Here is a 24,522-nt window from a genome sequence, read left to right as displayed (position 1 = left end):
TCCGTTACTGTTGTTCAATTATTGTTGCTCAATTTAAAATAATTCCTAGCCAAGTCCCTGATTCTGTCACAATCATTGCATTTGTCCCACTTAAACGTTACAGCATCTCTTATAACATCATAAACTCGTAACAGTGACAGACATGCAAAAAAGGAGGAAAAAAAAGAAAACAGTAAGGAGGGCATTAAAAAGCAACGTTTGCAGCTCAGATTCAACTGCACCAGGTTTGCATTCAGTCCCTTCTCGACTCTGGAGCACATTTACTGCATTTCTGGGATTTCTCTGCACTACTTCACTGTGTTCAACCTTCACTTACTCTGTCAATAAACATGCTTTGGTGATTATTGTTCACTTTTGATATCTTGTGTTCGTTTTTTCATTCTCTCTTGCAACTATATTATTGTTCAACAAGTTAAGTGAAATTTTAAAAGAATTAAAATGTGCCCTGTAGTAAAACAAAAACAAATCTGAAATCTGGAGTAAAAGGCCCAAGATAGACACTCTTCCCTGAATTCTTTTTGCCCTCTGGTATTGATAAATATTCAGGTGTGATTAGTAATGAGGTTTTGTTCACTATCTTTGATAAATTTTGATTAAATCCCAACAGATAAGTAAATCTTTGTGTCACTGGTTAACTTTGACAAAATACCAATCATTGCTTTCATCGGGTATTTAAAGAGAAGGACGAAATTTCTCGGGGTTGCAATATTCAGACCGGCCCGTTGTGAAGAGCTCTCAAACTCAACACTAGGTATAATTTGGACTCCATTTATACTCTTGACTTTATCTTTGAGCCATTGATGTTGTGCATTTTCTTCTGAATTGGCTTTTATTGTTTGATTTTGTAACTGGCAAGATACACTTTTATCTGGAAAGTAAATGTAAAAGTAAAAGTTTACCTTTTTGATTGATTCTGGAGTCTTCTGAATTCATTGTACTTACTAGATTAAGTGTAGTCTGCGCTACCTTTATTATTCAACATAGTTAGATTTGATTAAGAGACTCATTTGACTGTACAAAGCTCCTTAGGCATGAAAGTATGAAGATATTTTAATCATCTAATTACTAAAATTAGCAAGTTGCATGGAATTGGCTGAATCAACATTTTCTTTAGGATGAGTGAGCAGTTGGCAACCTGTCTATTTGACTATTAGTTAATCCTGCATCCTTTGACTAACTTCAGAGTGTCGACATACTGTCCGTGAAAAGACACGCAAACCCAGGGCGTGAAACTTTGAGCGGCGTCTGGTCCATAATGAACGTGCAATTAGGAATATCAGACCCAAGAAAATATCAAAATCTAAATTGTATCACAACTACTAATATGATCAGCTAAAAATATATAAATGGCAAATTTAGAGTAATCAAAATTTGAATCAGATTAAATTATGTATAAAGTCAGAAGTAAAATTGGTCAATAAATTTTAATTAATTAAAATAAGAAACACCCGGAAAGGCATACACGCAGAACTCCTTCGACCACGACACTGGATTTCGTCATTGGGTCGGTGATTGCAATCTTACACAACCTTGTTTATGCATTATTTAAAATGTGCTTATACAAATTCCCAACACCCTTCAGTCCTATAATAGGGCTACCTTCACTCATTCCCTTGTTATAAAAAAAATGCTATAATGCCAACAAATGTTTCTGAATGTATTATTTTTGTATCTGCAGATGAATGTACAGACTGAACTCAGACGGAAGTATGTAAATCTCATCAGATGCCCCTGTGCGGTTCAGGAGTAATATCAAAAAGGAGCATTCAAATGAACTTTAACGAACATCCATATCTTACACTACTGTCGAACCACATTTGCCTTTATGGAGTCTTTAATCTTTTTATATATGTAAGTAGACAGGTTCAAGATAAGGTTGTCTGTTAGGTTTTTGCAGTGGCCTTTTTTGAGCTGCAAATACTATAAGATGTGCTCGTATAAGAGGTGTTCAGTCTTATCAAATGTACAAAACTAAAATACTCAGCCAACTCAGTTATTTGTCATTTATACTAACTTTTGTGATATGTGTGTATGTATGTTTTGTGGTAGTGCGATGTAATTACATTCAAATAATCCAACTCAATTCATTCATTCATTTTCTTGTCGGCTTAGTCCCTTTATTAATCCGGGGTTGCCACAGTGGAATGAACCGCCAACTTATCCAGCAAGTTTTTTTACGCAGCGGATGCCCTTCCAACCGCAATCCATCTCTGTTAAACATCCACACACACACTTATACACTACGGACAATTTAACACAATCTACATTGTAAAAGTGCTATAGAAATAAAGATGATTAGCCTACCCAATTCAGCTGTACCACATGTTTTTGGACTGTGGGGGAAACCGGAGCACCCGGAGGAAACCCACACGAAGGCAGGGAGAACATGCAAACTCCACACAGAAACACCAACTGAGCCGAGGTTCGAACCAGCAACCCAGCAACCTTCTTGCTGTGAGGCGACAGCACTACCGACTGTGCTACTGCCTCGCCCCAACTCAATTCAATCATCTTTATTTCTATAGCACTTTTACAAGGTAGATTGTGTTAAATCAGCTTAACATAGAAGTTCTAGTAAACTGAAACTGTGTCAGTCCAGTTTTCAGAGTTGAAGTTCAGTTTAATTCAGTTCAGTTCAGGTCAGTGTGGTTTCATTTTCACTGCTGAGAGTTCAAACACTGAATAGCAAATCCATCGCTGTGCCCAAAGTCCCAAACCAAGCAAGTGGCGACAGTGGCGAGGAAAAAAACTTCACCAATTGATGAAAGTTAAGGAAAAAACCCTGAGAGAAACCAAGCTCAGTTGGGCACAACATTTCTCCTCTAGCCAAACTTCTTGTGTAGAGCTGCAGTCTAGGCGCCGGGGGCTGGAGAACACCAGATATAATGTTTTACAGATCTAATTGAAGGGTAGAAAATGTTATCGTTTGATTTTTGTGTTTTTAATTTAAAGAAAGATTCTGAACAATGATTTTTAATTTGGTCAGTTGTGATATTTGCATTTCATGTAAAAGAAAAAAAATTATATGGTCTTGAATGCCACTGCATGGATTAATATTTTAATCAATATTTTTTGACAGCTGTGACTTAAAAAAAAATGTATGTGGGAATATCAGACAATTAAAACTGAAAATCAAAACTTTAAAATCCACATTGCTGGTGTGTATAATTTAATAATGAACAATCACAGAAGCAAACCACTTGCAATATCACAGTTTACAATAATCATGGATATTTTTCATGTTATAATGTTTGTTTTAAAGTTTCCTCTAACAGAAAATCAAATAACCATTTCAAATGTCGTAACTAAAATATATAATATTAAAGATGAGCGGGTGAAATAAAATCAGTGATTCAGTAGCTGTTTCCATCCAAAGTTGTGTATTAAATTTATGCGCAAAACTAGATTAATGCATAAAAGATATGCAAATAAAGCAGCGTTTCCATCTAAGTGGTTAAAGAGAACAAAATCGTCACTTCCTGATTAACTGGTGCCAAATAAAAACAAACAAAAAAAAAAAAACGAAATTTGCTGAGTTAGGAGAAGCTGCATCAATCTTTTCTTTATTAAATAAATGACTTGTGCCTCAGAAGACAATGCTGACACGCAATAAATCACACATTGGCATTTGAAGTCATGAGACATGGAGCACAGACAAGTGTATCTGTCTGCGGACTGCAAGGTGGGGGCATAACATGAAGGGGCGTAACTTGTAGTAAGTTAAATGAGCGTAACTTGCAGTTATCAAGATCCCATTGAACCATGCAAGATGTCACAACGAGATGTTTTTGGCAAGGTGGTGGAAATACTTACCAGAGAACATTTTCACCAAATGTTTTGATGAGTTTTCTCCGAATTTATTTACAACCTATTTGACATGTTATATTCATTCATTTAGCAACTCCACCCTGTATCTTGCTGACTTCTTCATTCATTTTGTCATGACAGTTAGCCTACACGGCGGCGCCCTCTGTGGTTGCAAATAACAGTACAATGTTGAACGCGTCAAATTTGAAAGTCTCCGCAACTTGCTGTACGTTAATAACTGTGATGATTGGGCTAAGGGTTGGGGAAGTAGTAGATTTTAGTAACTATGATGGTTAGGTTAAAGGTTGGGGTAGATGTAGATGTTAATAACTGATGGTTGGGTTAAAGGTTGGGGAAGGTGTAGACCAGGGGCACCAATCTCGGTCCAGGAGGGCTGATGTCCCTGCAGGGTTTAGCTCCAACTTGCCTTAACACACCTGCCTGGGTGTTTCAAGTATATCTAATAAGACCTTGATTAGCTTGTTCAGGTGTGTTTTATTAGGGTTGGAGCTAAGATCACTAGGACACCGGCCCTCCATGAACAAGTTTGGTGACCACTGGTGTAGACTTTGAAGGTGTAGACCTGTTTGTCTCCTATAGCAAGGTAAAATCATGAATACACATACAAAGTTGTGATGGAAACTGGTAGAAAAAAAATTGGAAATATTATATTTTCATCTTCTTATCCATCTGTGCCTCAGACAATGATATTCTTTCAGACACAGAAGTTTCAGTTTACAAAGAAGAGAAGGGAATCGGAATAAGAAAGAACAAACAGCAAATAAATACATAGAAACATAACATTAAGATGTGAACCATTAGGGGTGAAGAGTCCAACGTGAACTGAACACTTGTTTATTCAAGAAAATGCACAAGTGCAGTTTCACATCCTGATACAAAGATTCTTAGAAACAAATATAACCAGAATTGTGTAAAATAAAAGTAGAATGTACTGTATATATTTAATGCGTTTATTTCCTAATGAAAAAAAAAAGTTTTGTGATTTGTCACAGCCATGTATTGCAGAACAAATACACATAAAAACATTCAGATACAAAACTAAATTAATTTAATCCATTTTTTTTTGTTTTTTTTTTGAAGTTAAAAAAAGCTCACTTCCTCATATTTTGCTTTAAATATTGTTGTTGTCCTCATACTGCACCTCTTGTCTGATCAACTTCAAGCTCCCGAAGAACCTTCTCCAGCCTATTTAAAGGTAAGATAACACGATAACACTTTAGTTAAGTATTTTATTAAGATATTCACTGTTTATTAGCACTTATAAAGTGCTATATTGTTTAATATCTGTAACAGGATAGTGACTCTGACAACAGGGGTGCGGATCCAAGTGCAGGTTTATTAGAATGGTCAGGCAAGCAATGCCCAAAACAGGGCCAAATAGATGTATGCAGGCAATCCTGTAACGTAGTCAAAATAACAGGCAGATGAGGATTAAAAACATGCCAAAGTAAGACAAACGAAAACGTATTGTAGAGTCACAAACAGTAGACAAGACTCAGCAACATTGAATGTGTTTGGGCTGCTTCTGTAGCGCAGTAATCAGTCCCAAAAGCACTATCAGCTGTGAGAGTCTAATCAGTGGAGACTTGGAGCAGGTGTGTGTGTGTGTTGCATGACCGAATATGTAGTCCATAACAAGGCGGATTTTTAGTTCGTGTGAATGTGAGTGTTTACCAGCGATCTCTGAATGTTAGATCGCTGGTGATTGTGACAATGTGACAACATCCCAACCACTACCTCAATAACTTTTAATAAGTGGCTAATTAGTCATTTATTGAGCTAAAGGTCATAGTTAATGGTTTGTTAATAACATTAATTGTACATTAAAATAAAGTGTGATTGAATAAAAATATCATAACATATGCAATGCATAGGTAGTTTTTATTGAATGGAATGAATATCCATTTCTTTGTATCTTCCAGATCATCAGACTAAATGAAGATGAAGATTGAAGCTCTTCTCCTCATTGTAGCTGTTCTACAGGTGAGCTAGTGTTCTAGTATCAATATTATTACACACATCAACACTGATGATCTGATCTTTATGATTCCTGTCACTGCAGGATCACAGAGTTACTGCTGACGAAGGACAGATATATCCACTGGATATGGCACTAAATTCAGTCGATGATCAATATGTCAAATGTACTGGGCAAATGGAAAATATGGTGGACAATTACTATTTAGAGACAGAACAATCTAGCTATCCTAAGTTCAGAACGGCTTGGGAAGATGGTAAAAGAAACGCTGTAAAACCATCCCCAGAAAATCCACTGAATCGTAATCATTTAATTGCCATTTACGTGTACACTGACAGGACTGTATTTGCAGATTTCAATAACGATGTACGAATTGGTAAATCTACATATAAAAATGGCAACTACAAATGGTATTCGCTTCACTTTCTGTTAACAGATGCCGTGCAGATTCTGAAAACAAGCCAAGATAACTGCTACAAAACTTACCGTGGTGCAAACGTGAACATAAATGATCAAAATGTTCTGAACACAGAGGTTCGTTTGGGCTCTTTCGTTTCGTCTTCTACAGATCCTGAAAAAACAAGGCCTTTTGGGAAAACGTCTTGCTTTGAGATCCGCACTTGTAAAGGTGCAAAAATTTTTAAATATTCCAAGTTTCCTCATGAGAAAGAGGTGCTGATTCCTCCATATGAGACGTTTAAAGTCACTAAAATCCAGAGAAAAACAGAAAACAAAAATCTCTGGTGGTGTGACTCTGTGTTCACCTTGGAAAGCTATAGTACAAGAAGTGACCTGAACTGTGCTGTAGTCAATGATCTCTCGAAGACCTTTAAAAGTACTGTGAAATGCAGGCTGAATCGTTTTAATTTAAATGAATATATGAATTATATTTATTCTACAAGAATTCATTATTTACTTCACTACACATGAGTTATATACAGTAGTCAACACTTTAAGTGGATCAAAAACTTTTCATCAAAGTTGTCCTAAAACCTTTGGATAACGCTCATTCTTGTCCTTGGACAATTTTGTAAAACATTTTGATTTACTTCAAATGTTTACTTCTGTATGCTGTGGGTACGGAAATTATTCATACCCCCTTAAATCTTTCACTCTTTGTTATATTGTAGCCATTAGCTTAAAGTTCATTTTTGCCCTCATTAATCTACACACAGCAGCCCATAAAAAAAAAAACAGAATTGTTGTCATTTTTAATTAGGATTTATTAAAAAAGAAAAACTGAAATATCACATGGTTCTAGGTATTCAGAGCCTTTGGTGTGACACTCATATATTTAAAACAGGTGCTGTCCATTTCTTCGGATCATCCTTGACATGATCCCTACACCCTAAAGCTGCGATCACACTTGACTTTTCTCCCCATAGACTTCCATTCATATGCACGCTAATGCGTCAGACTGGAAACGCAGGGTCATGCATCAAGTTTCGCAGGTTGCTGCGGTGCAACGTTCAAGCTTGGTGACCTGCGAAATTGTATCACTTGACTGCGTGAGACCAATCGAGGATCAAAACATGACCACTCTGGACAGAAATTAAAAACATAGACCAATCGCTCACGGTTTTTAATGTCTAATAATCTTGTTTAATCCTGCCCCTTTTTGCATCGCCGTACGACAGAATTTTGCACACACAAACTTTAGTGTGACTGCAGCATTACTTGAGTCCAACTGCGTTTGATTATACTGATTAAAATTGATTAGGAAAACCACAATATAAAGCCGCGTTCACACTGCACTTTTCTCCCCATATACTTTTTATTCATACGCAAGCAAATGCGTCAGATCAGAAACGCAAGCTTGTGCAACAAGTTTCACAGTTCACTGCATTGCAAAGTTCAAGCTTTTTAAACTCTGACCTGCAAAATTGCAGTACTTGACTGCGTGAGACCAATTGAAGATCAAAACATGACCTCTCTGGACAGAAATTTAAATCATGGACCAATCACTTGCATTTTTTAAAATTGTCTAATCATCTTGTTTAATCCCGCCTTTTCGCAGCAAGCTTAAACTCTAGTGTGACCACAGCATAACAAAGAGTGAAAAAATTAAGGGGGTCTGAATACTTTCTATTCCCACTGTATATGAATTAATTTATTTTATTTTGTTTTGTGAGCTGAAACATGTTTAATACTGTTAAATAAATAAAAAAATACTCAAACTTGACTTTTGAAATCTTTTTTCTCCTATCAAATACATGCACACACATACAAATAGTATCTATATTTCTTTTGTTAAACACTATATTTTGTTTCAAAGATTTGTTTTTTATTATTATTATTATTTTTACTGTACATTAATAAATTGTACTTTTTACAATTTTCAATCAAGCTTGAGAGTAAATTGTACAAAAAAATTGAAATTAACCCTGATTCAAAAGTCAATAAATAAATAAATGAGCAGCAACATGGCTCAGTGGTTAGTACTGTCGACTCACAAGAAGGTTGCTTGTTCGAGTCCCGGCTGGGTAAATTGGAATTTCTGTGAGGAGTTTGCATGATCTCCCAGGTTTTCAGGTTTCCCCCAGTCCAAACACATGTGTTATAGGGGAATTGAATTGAAACTACATTGGCCGTATTGTGTATGGGTGTTTACCACTCTGAGCTAGTTAGATGTTCAAATTAAATTTCCCGATTCACAAACAGCAGTTACTCAATTTGTTTGACAAATGGTGACTAGATTAGTTTGATGGATTGTGAATTAAATTTGTTTAAATGTTTTTTTTTTTATCATTATTATTATTACTATTAAAATCAAATCACAAATATGGCTAATTAACTGTACATCAGGGTGGCCAAACTCTGTCCTGGAGAGCCAGAAGATAATCAGGCACACCTTGACTAGCTAATCAAGCGCTTGCTAGACTTTCTAGAAACATCCGTGCAGGAGTGTTGAGACAAGTCGGTAATAAAATCTGCAGGACACCTGCCCTCCAGGACACCGGCAAGACACTGGCCCTTCAGGACCGAGTTTGGACACCCGTGCTTTAACTTATTTTTTTTTATTTGTGAATTTATTGCTTTTATTTTACATTTAAGATAAAGGTTCCTTTAAATATTAAAATATATGAAATATACTTTTTGTATATATGTGCAGTTGAAAAAAGAAGTTTACATTCTTCCTGGCAGAAATGGTGTAACTGAGTCAGATTTTTCTTGCTCGCACAAGCTTTTTCAACTCTGTCCACACATTTTCTATAGGATTAAGTTCAGGGCTTTGTGATGGCCACTCCAAAACATTCACTCTGTTGTCCTTAAAGCACGTTTTATTTAATTTGGCAGTATGCTTAGGGTCTTGGAAGACCCATTTGTGGACAAGTTTTAATGTCCTGGCTGATGTCTTGAGATGTTGCTTCAGTATTTCTACATAATGTTCTCTCTTCATGATGTCTTCTATGCTGTGAAGTGGACCAGTCCCTCCTGCAGCAAAACAGCTCCACAACATGATGCTGCCACCCCCGTACTTCACAGTTGGGATGGTGTTTCTAGGCTTGTAGGCTTTCCCCTTTGTCCTATATATATATATATATATATATATATATATATATATATATATATATATATATATATATATATATATATATATATATATATTTTTTTTTTTTTTTTTTTTTTTAAAGTACACACACACACACACACACACATATATATATATATATATATATATATATATATATATATATATATATATGTGTGTGTGTGTGTGTGTGTGTGTGTGTGTACTTTTTAAAATATAAATATATATATATATATATATATATATATATATATATATATATATATATATATATATATATATATATGTGTGTGTGTGTGTGTGTGTGTGTGTGTGTGTGTGTGTGTGTGTGTACTTTTTAAAATGCAGGTAAAAACGCTAGGGCTCTATATCTGGAATTGCTTAGGTCCCCCAAATCACTGTCCGCCCTTGTTTAGACACAAAGGTAGTTTACATGCATTGAAATTTCAGTGTTGGTTTTGTTGATTTGCAATTGACGCTTCCATATATATATTTTTTCTTTCTTTTTTTTATTACTGTTTCAATATGTTTTTATTGAGCATAAACAGCTTAAACGACAAACATGTCTTAGGAATTGTACCAACTATTGAACTGCTTTTTTATGCCACCCTGTGGCTTCTGCATGAACAGCATCATAATCAATTTGTAATATTTACATATCATGACAATTACAATCCTTAAAATACAATACTAGTTTTGCTGGTCAAAATGGCATCAACGTGTGGACGTCAAGATTTTAACATCAGATTTAATTGCATTTTGATGTGTTTATTTATTTATGTATTTATTTATTTTTTAAGCCTGCTTGACATCAAGGTGTATTAAAAGAATGACAATGACACGGTGGGACTGGTATTTGCAGTAAGCTTTAATGTGTTACAAGATTCAGTACAAGGCAAGGTCAATTGTGCTTAAAAATATGGTCGGTTTTACAATCTGTTCACTCTTCACTCTATTGAAAAATTATTGTTATATATATATATATAACAATATATATATATAACAATAATATATATATATATATATATATATATATATATATATATATATATATATATATATATATATAAATAACAATTAAATAACAAAAAAATTAAATAAAAAATGTAAAAGTGCAAAGTATATATATATATATATATATATATATATATATATATATATATATATATATATATATATATATATATATATATATATATATATATGTATATATATGTATATATATATATAGTTGAAGTCAGAGTTATTAGCCCCCTTTTGCATTTTATTTTCTTTTTTAAATATTTCCCAAATGATGTCTAACAGAGCACTTTTTTTTTTCTAACAGGAACTTTTCACAGTATGTTCGATAATATTTTTTCTTCTGGAGAAAGTCTTATTTGACCTTAAAATAGCTTTAAAAAAATAAAAACTGCTTTTATTCTAGCTAAAATAAAACTAATTAGACTTTCTCCAGAAAAAAAAATAAAATTATCAGACAACTGTCAACATTTCCTTGCTCTGTTAAACATAATTTGGGAAATATCTAAAAAAAGAAAACAAAAATCAAGAGGGGGGGGGGGTGGCTAATAATTCTGACTTCAATTGTATGTATGTATATATATATATATATATATATATATATATATATATAGAGAGAGAGAGAGAGAGAGAGAGAGAGAGAGAAAGAGAGAGAGAGGGGGGGGGGGGGGGGGGGGGGCTTCCAAAAGAGCAATACAAAATTAGTACACCCAAATGTTTGTTTGAGAAAAAAAAAATTAAATAAAAAATGTAAAAGTGCAAAGTTTAAGAGAAACACGAAAATGTATAAAATTTTGTTAAAATTTTGTAGTTTATCTTTTTTATTTTCCAATATTTTGCATGAATTTAAATATATTGTCTTTCTTTTTGTAAAGATATTGGTTGACTAGGATATTATTTTAATCAATATATCAGTTTAATAAATATTTTATTTACTGAGAAAGTAATTTAAAAAAATTAATTTCAAAATGGGGTGTACTCAAGGGTGAAGGGTGAAGAGGTCTTTGTGTAATGTTACTGGCAAAATATTGCACAGCTATCAGCCAGTCATATATATATGCCCCCAAACCACAGTACTGAGAATAGTTTATTATTTTAAGCATTGACCATATTTCTGAATTATCAGAAATTTCAGTTTTTTACAATGGCTTTGACAGTTTTTTTCAATACATTTAACAAGTTTCCTAAACTCTTAACACGATTAGCACAAAATCAGTCTTTGTTAGCTATACAATTAACACATTTCTTGTTGTTTGACACAAAATACATCCAGTTAACGCCGATTTAAATTGTTTAAACTTCTTTTACACACAAGCTCAACCAAGACCAAAACAAAGTAATATTAAAGTATTTTGCCAAATTTACAAATGCTTTCACACAGTATGTCAGAACAGACAACACCATGTTCTAAACAAAACTTATATAGGCTAAAGTCAAAGTGAATTGTGAATTGAAACAAATATATTCCCTGGATTCTTTTGAATTGCCAATGAGAAACAGCTTACTGTATTATATATATATATATATATATATATATATATATATATATATATATATATATATATATATATATATATATATATATATATATGTATGTATATCACAGCTGATTCAAGCACACTCATTTGTTGAGGTTTTCCCACTCATATGATTATCTGTTCTAAAAGAGGACTCTTGAGGTTTTTAAAAGGGACAGTGAGCGTTTCAAAGAACTCCATCACCAATGCGTTAAGGTAAGGTTATGCGATACAGTCATTACTGTACTATACACAGTGTGTTTTGCAGTGAACTACTCTACAAACCAATACATACAGTAGATATAAAGCATTTGCATATGCTATGTTATGAAGTTGGAGGCCCATCAAGTACCACATAAAATTATCTATGTTGACGACTGGAGATGTCATCGTGGGAAAAACATAATAGGCCAAAGGGCCGCAGTTACTGTGCCAGCCCATAAAAGATATCATGTGTAACGTGGTTTAGCAAACTTGTTAAATGTATTGAAAAAACTGTCAGAGCCATTGTAAGAAAACTGTAAAAGCACCTTCAATTTGAATGAAGATTGAATATTTGTCTATTAACGTTGATCTTTTGGAGCCACAGCGCAGTTCAGGTCACTTTTTTTGCCAGTGTTTTTCAGTGTGAACACAGTTTCACACCACAGATCTTTCTGATCTTCCCTTGTTTTGACAGCAGTGACTTTAAACGTCTCATATGGAGGAATCAGCACTTCTTTCTCACGAGGAAGCTTGGAATATGCAGTAATATCAGCACCTTCGCAAGTGTGAATCTCAAAACAAGATTTCTTCCCAAAAAATTTAGTTACTTTTTGATCAAGAGACGAGGATGCAAATGAGCCAAAACGAACTTCTTTGTTCAGGACATCCTTAGCATTAACATATGTATAATCAGTGCCCTGATAAGTATCATAACATTTATTTTGAGCTTTCCTCAGAATCTGTATGGCTTCTGTTAACAGAAAGTGCAGTGAATACCACGTGAATGTCTTGTCTTTGAATTTGTCTTTTCCATTAGAAACAGCATTTTCTAAATCCTCATATACGCCATAATCAGTGTACACATGAATGGCGATTAAATTATTAATTCTCAAGCCATCTTTTGCTTCCTTGACTTTTTCTTTACCTCTATTCCAAAATACTTCAAACGTAGACATTTCCTCTTTCAGATATTTTGTCTCAACCAGGTTTGCCATGTTTCCTCTACAGCCGACATACTGATCATCCACTGAATTCAGCGCCATATCCAGTGTCCTGTCAACAGCAGCGACTGTGTGATCCTGCAGTAACAGGAATGATAATGATCAGATCATCAGTGCTGATGTGTGTAATAATATTGATACTAGAACACAAGCTCACCTGTAGAGCAGCTACAATGAGGAGAAGAGCTTCAATCTTCATCTTCATTCAGTTCAATAATCTACAAGATTAAAATCATACATCCCATGTCATAATTCTGACGTAACAAATTTGAGTAGTTGTTAATGCAGTGAAAGTCTGTTTGTTATTTACAGTCACACATGAATACATTAATGCTTTTACAGTTTTTTACAATTGCTGTGACACTTTTAACAATACATTTAACAAGTTTCCTAAACTCTTAACACAGTTAGCACAACATCCGTCTTCGTGGGCTATACAATTAACACATTTCTTGTTGTTTTGACACAAAATGCATCCAGTTAACACAAATTTAAAATGCTTGAACTTCTTTTACTCACAAGCACAACCAAGAACAAAACAATGTAATTTTACAGTCAAATTTACAAATGCTTTAACACAGTATGTCAGAACAGATAACACCATGTTCTAAACAGAAATTATATAGGATAAAGTCAAAGTGAACAGCTGTTCTAATTGTGAATTGAAACACAAATATATTTCCTGTATTTTATTCAATTGCCAATGAGAAACATCATATTGCGGTTATATAAATAAATAAATAAATAAATGTATATATATATATATATATATATATATATATATATATATATATATATATATATATATATATATATATATATATATATATATATATATATATATATATCTTTATTTATTTATATAACCGCAATATGATGTTTCTCATTGGCAACTGACAAAAAAAAAACATATATATATATATATATATATATATATATATATATATATATATATAACCGCAATATGAGTCTCTATATATATATATGACAGCTGATTCCCATCTAGAAAGCACACTCATGTCTTGTTTTGGTTTTTCCAATCACATGATCATATGTTCTAATGGAGGACTCTTGAGGTTTTTGAAAGGAACATCAAAGAATTCTGTCACCAATACGTCCATGTAAGATTATGCGTTACAGTCATTACTGTACTATACACTGTGTTTTGCAGTAAACTACTCTTTAAACCTGGAGTTCATTAGTACATACAGTACATATACAGTACAGCATTTGCATACACTGTGTCTAATTACTTTTAGAGAGTCATGAAGTTAAAGGCCAATCAAGAACCACATGAAATTTTCAATTTTGACAAGGCTGGGGATGTCGCCGTAGGAAAAACATAATAGGCCAAAGGGCCACAGTTACCGTGCCGGGCCACAGAAGATATCAAATATAATGTGGATGAGAACATGTGGCAAAAGACCGGGCAGAATAGAAGATTACTTTGTTATTTTATTATAATTGTGGTGCTTTTTCTTTTTGCAGTGATGTCCTTCTGCAAAAAAGGTCTGTAATGCAGAAATTCTGTGTCTGTATTTTTTTTTACATAAACTGTAAATTTTATAAAGCAATTTTTTTTCTTCGTTTTGTATAGAATTTTTGCCATAAACGAAAGAAAATGCATGCATTTACTTAACCCAACGAAACAAAACTGTAACGAGACTTCAAATATAAGGGCAGAGCTGACACATAAACTAATGGAGTTTCTGTAATGTCAGCTGATGATAGTGTTTTTATTGTCAGTGTGTTCTGATTGACTGAATGTTTCTGTTGGAAGAGAACATGTGTTTGTGTTTTGAACAATAATTTCATTTTGAAACATGATTGCAGGGTTTTGTTAGACATGGTGTAGTGTGTTCGTTTATTATTGTATTTTGAAAAGAAGTTTAGAGGTTTAGTTTATAATGTGTGATTTTGAGCATAAAATTAACTGTTTTGCCAATTGTGTATTTTAGGTGTGTTGCTGCGTTAAGAGTTTAGCAAACTTGTTAAATGTATTGAAAAAACTGTCATAGCCATTGTAAAAGACTGTAATGACGTATTGCTGCATTATTTAAAAAGTTTTTGTAGGGAACTGATGTACAATGGTTTTTAATATCAATATGCTCAGATGTGTTACTTAGACATTTAAAATATAGTTTTTAATGCCAGTAAATGCAGAATCTTTCAGCAAATAAAAAATATTAACTCAAAGTTTTGTAAGTTAACATTGCATCAGTTAATGAATTAATTTTTTCTTTTATAAAAAAAAAAAAAAAAAAAAACATTTCTATAAAAACTATTTTACAATAAACTTCTGGCAACCATAGCTGCCCGTATTTTTCCATAAATTTTACAGTATTTTTTTTTACGGTGTTTATATAATTGAACTTTATTCGCCCTCCTGTGAATTAACAAATAATGTTGATCAGAGCAAGGAAATTTTCACAGTATGTCTGATGTTTTTTCCTCTAGAGAAAATCTTATTTGTTTAATTTCAGTTAGAATAAAAACCGCTTTCATGAAACATTTTAAGGTCAATATAATTTTAGCCCCATTAAGCAATATTGTTTTCAGTTGTCAAGAGAACAAACCGTCATTATACAATGACTTGTCTAATTACACTAGCTTGATATAATAATTATATTATTATACACACACACACATGCACATTTTCTTTACTTGTAAGTCAACAAAAGGGTAAGCTCTTACTTACCTAAGGATGTTGTTGACAGAATATTTTCTTTTTGTTGTTTCAGGTGACTCAGGGCAGGATGAGACGATCAGAGAGACCAGATGGTCTTCAGAGTAAAGGATGAAAAGGCTTGCTTCTAAATTTATACATAACTTAAGGTGTGTGCGCATGTGTGTGTGTGTGTGGGGGGGGGGGGGGACGCTCTCATATTCATATTTTAAGTCAAATGAGCAAGATAAGAATTTCACATTGTGTAACTAAGTATAACTATACTTGCCGGTTTTAAATAGATTAAAATTTCCATCACTGACTTTTCTTACCTACACTGTGAAAATTTGTTTCTTGGGGTTTTTGACTTGTTTCTAGTTTTAAAATCTATGAAATTTTACATCTGTTTCTAAACTGTAAAATATGCAATCAGCTTGTGTTGGGGCAACATGAGGGAATTAATAGTTATTTTACAAATATAAGCAGATCGAAGTTGTTGCAAATAAAAAAAAAACTCAAGAAATAAGTTGTTTCAGCTCATTTTAAGTAAGTAGTTTAAACAAACAGCAAAAAATAGACAAGCAAAAATATAGTCTTCTTTCAAGACATGTTATGTCCTTAAAACCAACTTAATCTGCCAATGAGGTTAGAAAAATAAACTTATTTCAAAGCAAAAACAAGATTTTTGCGGTTACGCCATTGGCATGATTATTTAGCTTGTTTTTTTTTTTAAGAAAAACTCACTTAATTTTGACATTATTTCCGAAAACGACATGTTTTTTATATATATTTGCCTAGAAAATGCTTCTTTATTTAAGAATTTAGACTTTATTTAAACATTTGGACTAGAAACAAAACAAAACAAAAAATCTCAGTAAGAAAAGTATTTATTTACATTGTACAAACCTTGGTCACATTAGAGAGTATGGGTTCCTAAAACCTTGATTCCGTATTTTAAAATGTATCTCATTATGGTTATATTTTAATTGCGTGCAAATCATCTTGCAGTTACACCTGAAAAGTATTTCACAAGATCAAAGTACAAATAACTTGTTTTTCTTTTAATATTATTCATTTCATTGATTAATCAACAGTGATTAATGATTCTCAGACACTGAAAAAAATCATTATAAGGTTCAGTTGTACTTGTAAGTTTATATTCCCCTTGCTGAATATATACATTTGTAATAATTTCAATAAATAACTGTAGTTTTTATTGATTTACTTGTTTGTTTGTAGTGTTCCGCTTAAAGGGCCATGAAACCCCCTCGTTTCAGCAGGGTGTTTTCACACCTCTACTTTGGAAAAAGTCAGAAAAGTGGGCGTGTCCAGCTCTGTTTAGAGGGGAGTGTCGGAGGAACTAAAGTGGGATGGTGTGGGAGTGTATATTTGGGCACGCTGCGAGTTTCAGTCAAAATACACACAGGAGAAAGTGATGGTGTTTAACCTACATGGACATCTGTAGTCGAATTATTTGCCATATTATTAAATGTTGGACTTTAACTGCAGTTTGGCTCTTTCATTCAGGGAATTCATTCATGCCCCTTGCAACAAACGTGATATTTGATTCGAGGAACTGCTCTAAGCGTGTATTTTTCATGCAATGTTTGATACCGCACAGCAAATGAGAGAAAAAAACCCTCAGCATTTTCCGGAAACTTAGATGCACTCGGCAGGTAGCGTCAGAAAGCCGCGTGTGTTATTCTGGTCACAAAATGCGGTGCTAACATGTTTGCACTCAGTGCAATAGTTAACTTAATTCGATACGAACAAACTGAATAAACAAAGAGCACTGGTCGCTCACTTACCAAATCTGTAGAGACAGGACAATCCCCAGCAACTAGAGCCGTGTCTTTATGAAGAGAAGACTACAAGCGAATCCGCATCTCAGCGTTTGCAGATGAGAACAGCTCTCAGGTAAACAATGTTCCTCCTTAGACACGTAAGTTATTGTTGTTGAGCGTCGCGTACACTGTTAATCCACACGTGATCCAGAAGAGCTCTCACAGAGAGAAAATGAAAACGAAACTTAATGGCAGCAAATTGTAAAAGCAACACTTCACGCTTGTTTTGCCAACACAACGTGGCGTCTTTGTGGTGTAAACACGATGACACTAATGAATATTAATGAAGTTGCACAATAGAGCGCGCTGATTGGTTTGAACCAAGCCTTACTCATGCATTAATGCAACACACTGTAAGACGTAATAAGACTCACTCTGGCACAGGCGTCCAGTCTGCACGCTGGAATACACGCTATTATGTCATGACCGTGAAGCAGCTTCAAAAATTCGTTTCAAACAGGAAGTACGAATTTGCTTAAAATAACGCAAAAACAACCAATTTACACTTTTTAGTGAAATATAGGTGTCCTAATAGTGTTTTTAGCAGTGTGGGACACATATACGACTGTCAACAGCTCAAAAAATGTGTTTTGGTGTTTCGTGACCCTTTAAGCTAACATAATGTTAAGTCAGGCCGAAATAAGCACTCAAGTAATAAAGACTTTCCATACTTCTACCTGAGTACAAAAGTGTATTCAGTACTTTTACCAGTGTCCTTTTAAACATCCGTAGCTGTACTTCTACTTGAGTAAAGGATGTGTGTACTTTTGCCATCTCTGGTCAGATTGACCACTACCAGCGCATATGATGCTGCCTTGAGACAAAGGGATTAGTTAAATGTGTTTTAAGTGTAAGAGCTATTTGCGACAGTGCTGCCACCGTGCACAAAGGGGCATGATGGGAAGGGACAGAAATATAGCCGTAAACACCCTGCTTCTTAGTCATTTATAAATTATTATAAACTTAGCAAGCGATATCATTATTTTAAATGTGTTAAGTTTGAAGATTTGCTTTGGAAATCAAAACAAAAGAAATAAAGACAACCAGGGCTTAACATTAACACCCGCCAACTAAGGTAGATTTGCGGGTAGATTTCAGCGGTGGCGGGTAAGAAAAAATTTTCCTGGATAATAATTCCTAAAAGCAGGCTTCAACAATAAGAATGGTCCAAGATGCATGCAAAGGCAATCTTAGAATTAGGAAGCAACATGACTGGAAAAAATAATTGCGTTAGCGCGCAATAGAAAGCAGGTGAATACTAGGGATGGCTGACGTGAAACTGATGTTTCGACACAGTGTCAAGATCCCGAAGCGCAAGTGTTTCGAAACACTGCACTGAAGCATGATCCGAAGCACCCAAGTCACGTGACTAAAGTGTATCGAAACACCTAGTCACGTGACTAAAGCGATTCAAAGCATCGATCAGCTTAGAAACGTTTCGAGACCTGGCGAATCCTCATTTGACTGCCAAGGTTGACAAACAATCTCTGTCTCATTTGGCTAAGAGGACTGTGTGTTTGCTAAATGATACTATGCTTTGCATGATGTTTTGGGTTCGAATCCCGACTTGTACAAATACTCTGAAATCATGGTTTTATGTATTTTAATCATGTTTTTGTTTTGTGTACCCTAAATAGGATACAGCTGCAGTTACGCCATCAATTTAGCATCATTTTTGTAACACTGTAAAACAATAATAAATATTTTTACAGTATGGTTGGGTTTTGGGTTTGGGTAGACATTAATAAAATACAATAAATGGGAAATTTAATGAATAATATAAATAATTCTTGATAACTTCAGGCCACCGTTTTTGATCTAGCAACAACCCTGTTTTAAGACAAAAACAAGACATATTTATTCACAAATTGTTTATTCGGATATCAGACCAATGTTGAAACAAAACGATACAAGAGTAAAGCTTTACCAATTGGTATTAAAGCATTCCAAAACAACTGCGATAGTCTGGCTTCGAAACCTACTAACCCCACATGGAAGTCTGACACCTTAACCACTGTACTATGTTACTTGAAGGATTGTAAGTACAAAGTTGGGTTTAATGCCTCAATTTGTTCAATTGTTCTTTGCTGAAGCTGTTTCAGTGCAATACATAAAAATGACCACTAGATGTCACTGTAGAGTGGGGTTTCAAAACGTTTCGAAGCTTCGACTGTTTCAGTGTTTCACGAAGCCTCGCTTTGCCCACCACTAGTGAATACCGAATGAGAGGATGATCACTAGCGCCAACAGCTGAGGTTATGCACCCGACTGTTTAAAACGCGTGCGCGCTCCAGTTTCCTTGCGTGAAGCAACTGTGTCTAAAATCCAGAAACACAACTCATGTGATCAGTTCTCTTTCAAATAGACTAGACAAAAAGTGATACACATGCACCCACAGTCTTGCTGCTTTCAAAAGTTCCAGATTTGTCTTTTTGTAAGCAGCACCGGTTGCTTTCGTGTTAACCATTATTTAAACATATTATTTATGAGTCTAATGTTAACCGTGTGTGTGTGACCATCCTTTTATTATCACACAGTATGTTTTTTACCTGCTTTGTTTTGCGTTAATATGGTTTAATTATCATTTTTACAATAGCATTGCTTTATGAGAGATTAACTCCTCATGTATGTGTAGTTAACTGGTGATCTGGAACCTTTAGCCAGGACAGATTACTATGCATATGTTTTGTTAAATAAAAAGTATAGTATTCAGCTATAGTTTGTGTAACGAAATGTCTGACACAGAGGGATCCATTTGCAGTATGTTAAATAAACACAGTAATAATAAGCACACAGATGTAATGCGTGTGCGAACTCACATCAAACACAGTAGTATAAGGTCGAAGGGCTGGCGGCAGGTAAACACAGGATGAGTGTGCAGGCATGGGTCAGAGGCAGGCGGTGAATATCAGAGTCGGTGTGCAGGCTAGAGTTCAAGGCAGGCGGCATGGATCATAGTAGGTATTCAGGCTGAGGTTCAAGGCAGGCGGCAGCCAGGACAAGGTCGGGAATCAAAGCAAGGTAAGGTAAGCACCAGGATAGCAGGCAAGGAGGAGAACCGCTCAGTAGTGTTAGCCGGGGCAGAACAAGACTTCGCAATGAGACTGAGTGTTAGTGCTGCTTATAAGCGTGAGCCAGGTGATTGGGAGATGTGCTGCAGGTGTGAGTGCTAATCAGTCAATGGATGATGTAATGTCAATAAGTCTGGTGATGATGTCCTCTGCTGGCCAGCGAGGGGAATGACTGGGACCGAGTCAGTGACAGTTTGCTCGTTTTGACACATTTAAAACAATTTGTGGCTAAGAAATAATTATTTATTTATGTTTGGTGTAGTCAGAGATAAATTTAGTATATCCTTCATTTTTAGCTCTGAAATGATGTGAAATAAAAACTAATTATGTTGGCTTGAGAAAGCCAACATACTGTTATACTATGTCCATGAAAACAAACGTATCTCCTCCTAGGCCGTTCATGCCACAAGACCCAAATGTGGTCAAAATGTGCTTTCTGCATTCAAGATTGTTGCTATATCTCCTCATGCCTATAAGACTTATCATTTGTTTAATAAAAAATGTTAAATATTAAATTTTTATAATCCGGGCATATACAAAAACTATACAAGCCCCAAATTTGGCCAAAAGCTGTATTAAGATGATAGATTGTGTTGCTATATCTTTAAGGTTTATCAGACTTATAGTTTTCCAATAAATAATTTTTAAGCATTATTTTTCTCAAAATATGGCAAGCCATTTTTGACTGAAACTTTTTACTTTTTACTGATATGATATGATATATTTAGCATGTATCACCTTCACACTTATTAAGCATTGTATTTTCAAAAAATACAGCAAGCCATTTTTACATAATGTTCATTCCCTTAGTCCCTTTATTAATCAGGAGGCGCCACAACGGAATGAACTGCCAACTTATCCAGCATTTGTTTTACACAGCGAATGCCCTTGTAGCCGCAACCCAACACCAGGAATACATAATGTTCAAGTCCAGTTTTTGACACTCATAAAGACTGTCATAGAAACATCAGGGTTGATTAAGATCACTCATATTGCCAAAAAGCTTTGATATATCATCACTAACCTGTCAAATGTCCCCATAGCAATAAAACAGTATAACCTAGCAACCATTTAAAAATAGCAATATCTCTACATCAGAACATCGTAGGGACCTGGGCATTGGCTTGTTTGAGTCATGCTAGCAAATGGGACTTCCTGTGTACTATGCATGGTAACAATGATAATGGAAGCCAAGTGCTAATAACGATTAGCTACATGCTATGAATGATTATCTAAATGCAATAACATATGCTAGAAATGCCTACTAAGTATTAGCATTTGATCAAACATCTACACGAGCATTGACATTTAGCAACTGCTTAGCAACCACCTAACAATGCCATAAACGTTTGACTTTCTCAAGCCAACATTAAAGTTTATCAATGAACTTTAGGTTCTAGTTGTAATACTATGAAACCATGACCCATTTGCTCAAGATTATTGAGCACGCTCATACACGACACACAAAAAGTGAAATGAGTGAGGACGCATGTGGAGATAACGCAAACTTTAAATCAGGTAATTGTAGCATATCAAAGTTATATTTATGAATATAAAATATATTTTCCCAACAATAAAATTGTTGCTGGTGAAAATGGCGAGTGGCTAGTGATGTTAGAAAACTACTCGCCACAGTGGCTGGTGATCAAAAAAGTTAATGTCAAGCCCTGAAGACAACTAAAATCTAAGTACAAACAAACAAATAAATAAATAAAGCAGCGTTTAAGCCTATAAATATAGAGAAAGTACAGTAGGCTATTTGTTATTAAAAGTTTAAAGGAAAAGAACTAAGACAGCCAATAAATAGGCATTTTCATTTACATTTTCTTTGAGCTTAGTAATAGATGCATTTATTTAGACCTAATAATGAATGTGAATTCAACAGCATACACAAAGATTGATTTTTATTTTCGTGTTGTGGAGTTTACCACTTAGCCTACTTACTGACTTTCAGTTTATAAATGCATTACAGGGATGAATACTCTTTAGTTTCATAAGTCTTAATTAATGTATACATAAATAATGAATAATTAAATAGGCCTAAATATCTTTTAAAGACAAGCTACCATGCAAGTTTTCTATATATAGCCTACTAGAATGATGCTTTTTCTTCAGAAAAGCATTGTACGAATACTCTTTGTTTTTATTTTATGTCTTAATTTTTATATGAACAATAAATTAATAATGTAATAGGGCAAAATATGTGAATTAATTTATAGCCTATACTTGCAATTACTTTCAGTTTAGAAATACATATTGGGGATGAATGTTTTTTTTTTTTCATTTTATATCGTTAATATTGTACATAAATAATAAATGAATAATTAGATAGTGCTAAATAATAATTAATTTAAAGACAATACTGTGCGAGTTTACCATACAGGCTAGCCTAATGACGCTTTCAGTTTTCAAATGCATTATTGGGGATGAATACTTTTTTTTTTTTTTCATTTTATATCTTAATTATTGTACATGAATGACAAATGAATAATTAGATGGGGCTAAACAATATTTTATTTAAAGACAATACTGTGCAAGTTTACCATACAGGCTACCCTAATGGCGCTTTGTCTTAATTATTGTACATAAATAATAAATGAATAATTAAGTAGGCCTAAATATGTCTTTATTTAAAGACAATACCAGAAAAACATGGAGAAACAGTCTGGTGCGTGGTCTAAAGGGCTCTAAAGTTGAATGCTGCTTCATTAGAAGTCTACCTTAAGCACATCACTAAAATTATTTAAAAATAATGTTGCCATGAACGTAAATTAACTCCCACAAGTTTATCTTTAATAATTGTGTTTTGTTTCAGTTGTTTTCTTCTTTATCTCCTTCAAATTATTATTATTATGTTTAAAAAAAAACAGTTTAAAATATTAACTGCCACGTTTTAGTGTCGTTTGTGTTATTTAAGGTTTGGTCAACTTTTTTGCATATACGTATGAAATATAATGCACATATAAAATGAAGGAAATGCAGAGCTAAATCCTAAAATAAAGTATTAAAAGAAAACACCTCTTCTTTTAAGCCTGTCTATACATTTAGTTTTTTATATATATATATATATATATATATATATATATATATATATATATATATATATATATATAGTCACGTATAAAAGAATGTTCAGGTGAACCCAAGTGCGAGTTAACAAAAACAATATTTATTGACACAGTCAAACAAAAAGCAAGGAATGAATGTAGTGCTAGTGCTAGGAGAGATCGGGCAGGAATCAGGCAGGAAACAGGGTCCAGAAAACAGTCCTTAGATCCTAAGCACAGACAGAATAGCACACAATAAGCACACGTAACGAACTGACAAAGACGCACAGAAAACGTGGCCCATATATAGGCCCGAATATGAGCCTCAGCTGGCGGGCTCATCAAGCCAGCTGAGTGCCGTCATCACACGTGATCAAAACAGATACACGTGGAGAACAAAAACAAACCAACATGATCAAACAGACACTCCGGAAGAGCGCACAAACCTGCAACCGTGACAATATATATATATATATATATATATATATATATATATATATATATATATATATATATATATATATATATATATATATATATATATATATATATATATGTCATTTAATTAAAAGGTACTTTTAAAGTAGGCTATATTATTTTAATTCATAAAGTAAAATATTCAATGTTTTTGCAGTTAGAAATACTAGCTTCCACACAATTCTTTTATGTTGTCACAACACAAATCAATAAGGTTAACTTAACTATTTTTACACATATAACAGGATTGAACATAAAACAATTGACCCTTTGCTAAGCCATCCCTCCTTAGTTACTGTTGCCACGCCTGTGAATCTTTCGTGCCTGGCACGGCTTTT

The 24,522-nt window shown here is 34.0% G+C and overlaps 3 protein-coding genes across 3 annotated transcripts in view; 2 read left to right on the top strand and 1 right to left on the bottom strand.

The window, feature by feature from the left end:
- Positions 1-24,522, top strand: part of rbfox3b (RNA binding fox-1 homolog 3b) — a 997,536-nt gene that overhangs the window by 643,958 nt on the left and 329,056 nt on the right. The window lies entirely within an intron of this gene.
- LOC147845497 (ecto-ADP-ribosyltransferase 5-like) lies at positions 4,908-7,988 on the top strand. The gene is made up of 3 exons (XM_087243833.1): positions 4,908-5,023; positions 5,751-5,811; positions 5,891-7,988. Exons 2-3 carry the CDS (start codon positions 5,764-5,766, stop codon positions 6,734-6,736), a joined length of 894 nt encoding a protein of 297 aa, XP_087099959.1. The 5' UTR covers positions 4,908-5,023; positions 5,751-5,763; the 3' UTR covers positions 6,737-7,988.
- Positions 12,303-15,872, bottom strand: LOC147845496 (NAD(P)(+)--arginine ADP-ribosyltransferase 2-like). The gene is made up of 3 exons (XM_087243853.1): positions 15,779-15,872; positions 13,238-13,298; positions 12,303-13,158 (listed from the first exon to the last, which is right to left on the bottom strand). The coding sequence occupies exons 2-3, from the start codon at positions 13,283-13,285 to the stop codon at positions 12,439-12,441; spliced, it is 768 nt and encodes a 255-aa protein (XP_087099979.1). The 5' UTR covers positions 13,286-13,298; positions 15,779-15,872; the 3' UTR covers positions 12,303-12,438.

Source organism: Danio rerio, chromosome 3 (assembly GCF_052040795.2).
Source record: "Danio rerio strain M-AB ecotype USA chromosome 3, GRCz13ab, whole genome shotgun sequence".
In the NCBI taxonomy this organism is placed as follows: domain Eukaryota; kingdom Metazoa; phylum Chordata; class Actinopteri; order Cypriniformes; family Danionidae; genus Danio; species Danio rerio.
Note: the sequence above shows the minus strand (reverse complement) of the source record. Positions and strands in the feature narration are given on the sequence as shown.